The sequence below is a fragment of the Lytechinus variegatus genome, chromosome 14 (genome assembly GCF_018143015.1).
Source record: "Lytechinus variegatus isolate NC3 chromosome 14, Lvar_3.0, whole genome shotgun sequence".
NCBI classification, from domain to species: Eukaryota; Metazoa; Echinodermata; class Echinoidea; order Temnopleuroida; family Toxopneustidae; genus Lytechinus; species Lytechinus variegatus.
Window position 1 is genome coordinate 3,120,035 of NC_054753.1, and position 2,519 is coordinate 3,122,553.

At 41.6% G+C, this 2,519-nt stretch overlaps 1 protein-coding gene across 1 annotated transcript; it reads left to right on the plus strand.

Moving 5' to 3' along the window:
• The first annotated feature begins 230 nt into the window (after positions 1-230).
• On the plus strand, positions 231-1,457 carry LOC121427860. The gene has a single exon (XM_041624432.1). The coding sequence runs from the start codon at positions 231-233 to the stop codon at positions 1,455-1,457; it is 1,227 nt and encodes a 408-aa protein (XP_041480366.1).
• The last annotated feature ends 1,062 nt before the right edge of the window (positions 1,458-2,519 follow it).

Below are 2,519 nucleotides of genomic sequence, written 5' to 3' on the forward strand. Positions count from 1 at the left end.
TTTTCTTTATTTTATTTTCTTTCGGTGCCGCTCAAATATTAGGGGGCGCCCCCTGCGCCACCCCCTGGTCCGCTACTGTCCTATAATTTATCAATGTAGCGTCAATTTCACGGTTGAGTTTTACGATTTCCATCTGCGGTTGGCCATTTTGTTTATTACCAATTAATAACGGCTTATATATACTAGTGCATATTCCGAGAGTGCCGTGCATTTGATAACAATTCTGCAAGATGGACGCAATGGTCGCAACCTACGTAGCTTATCTGGTCGTCTGTTGCTTTTTAGGAATTCCCGGGAACGCCATCATCATTCGCGTTTTCACGAAGAAAAGACCGAAAATGTCCACAGACATTCTCCTCATCACCCTCGCCGTCATCGACCTGATGAGCAGCGTCCTTCTCATTGTAGCCATCATCTGGGCTGTCAATCCGAGTTTTCGAACCCAGTTTAACTGTGTCTTCTTCTGGTATTTCCGTCGAACGTTCGCCATCGAAACTGGTTTCATGCCAAGCGTCATTGCCATCGATAGATACATTATGGTTTGCAGTCCCTTCAACTGGCGAACCTCAAAAAGGAAAGCCGTCTTTTGGGTTGTCGTCACCAATTCATTGTGTTTTACATTTTCCATACCATTTATTCTCTACGGCAATGCAGTCGGTGTAGTTTGCACGTACAACGGGCCCAAGATTTTCCACTATTTTTTCTTAACCTTGATGAACATCATCTACCTGATTGTTGGTATTAGCTGTCCTTTCTGCTACTTGATGATCTACAGGAAAATCAAACGCCACTTTGAGGAGACTGCCTATATCCAACCAAGTAATCGTTCTGCCCCCGTGTCAACCAACGATTCCGGAAGCACATTTGTATCTCAGAGTCAACCTCGTACAGAAAACGCAGATGACATTCCGTTCGTTACTCCTGGCAAGTCTCATCAGCAAGGAAGCGTTTCCGAACAAACGGATATCCATGAAGTCGCTTCACGTTCACGGGTCGCCTTTAGTTCTGACCATCTCGCAATTCCCTCAGTCTCTGGCTCTGTTGATATCCCGGAATCCTCATACACAAAGTGCCACCATGGCGCCAAAAATCAGGTTTCACCAACCCCAGCTGCAGGACCAGAACCGGCCGATCCAAAGGCTGTTCCATCTCTCACCTCCTCTAAGCCTCGTACCAAGAGAGATAGGATGACGAAGATGATGTTCATCGTCACCGTCATCTACGTCCTCACCGTTATGCCTGCAGTGATACTTGAAAATCTGGGCGAGAAATACATCAAGCAGATGCAGCAAACGACCGTCGGGGAAATGACAGTCAACTTCCTTGTTCAAATGCGTATCATCAACCACATCATCAATATATTTGTCTACTACGGTGTCAATGAACATTTCAGGAAGGACACCAATGCGTTGTTCGTTAGTATACTCAGCAAGCTTGGTCATGTTGGTGGGAAATGAATAACGGGAGAGGGAACTATGATTCATCTGTCCCTTTTTCATTAAATTCTTAATTTCTAAAACAAATTATTGCAGTTCTAAGATTGCAGGCATATAATACTGGCAAGTACTACACTGTTAAAAAAAACGTGATTTTACAGAAAATAAACAGAAGATTTTGCAGAAAGCAATAACAGAATCATTCTGTAAATTCATAAAACAGGAATTTTTCTGTAATTTAACAGAACTGGTCTGTTTAAAAAGGGGAAGAGGATTTATTCAAGGAAATTTGTAAGATTCCATACTCCAAATACCAATTTCTTGTAAGATTACGCAAATCGGTAAGATTACAGGTGTTCTCGAGACTCTGCTGCAGGAACTTCTTTTATTTTAAGGATAAATTTTCTAACAGTGTATTAGAATGATGGAGATGGATTTTTGTTGTAAAATAGAAGTGCTTATGTTTTGTAAATGACTTTATCATTTTTGTAACAACTGCAGTTAAGGAATAAATGCTTTACTCAATTTTGTAATACATTTCAGGAAAGCTATTACGTAGAGCGTTGTAGCCCAGTGGATTAGTCTTCGGACGTTGAAACAGAGGGTCATGGGTTCGAATCCCAGCCATGGCGTAATTTCCTTCAGCAAGAAACTGATCCACAGCAGCTGCACTCAACCCAGGTGAGGTAAATGGGTACCGGTAGGGAGTAATTCCTTAAAAAGCTGTGTGCGCTATGAACGCCTAGCTTAGCCGGGTAATATGTGGGTGGATATGTGCGCAATATAAATACCCTATATTATTAATGTTATTATAAAACCACGGGAAACACTGGGCCTGTATTTCTTAAGGTTGATAAATTATCGTCTGTGGTTTACTCTGATTAGAAATTCATCATCTGCATTGGGCAATATAGCAGAATATTCGTTGCAAGGATTTTGTTACCCTCCCCTTTTTTTACGATTTTCATTAATAATATAATAATAATCCGCTTTTATATAGCGCTTAATCCATCGGAACGACGTGTCTAAGCGCTTTACAGATATATCATTACCCCGGTCATCGGATTCAATCAGTCATTCCCG

Coding starts and splice junctions, on each gene's coding strand:
- LOC121427860 (XM_041624432.1), top strand. CDS start 231: ATGGACGCAATGGTCGCAACCTACGTAGCTTATCTGGTCGTCTGTTGC.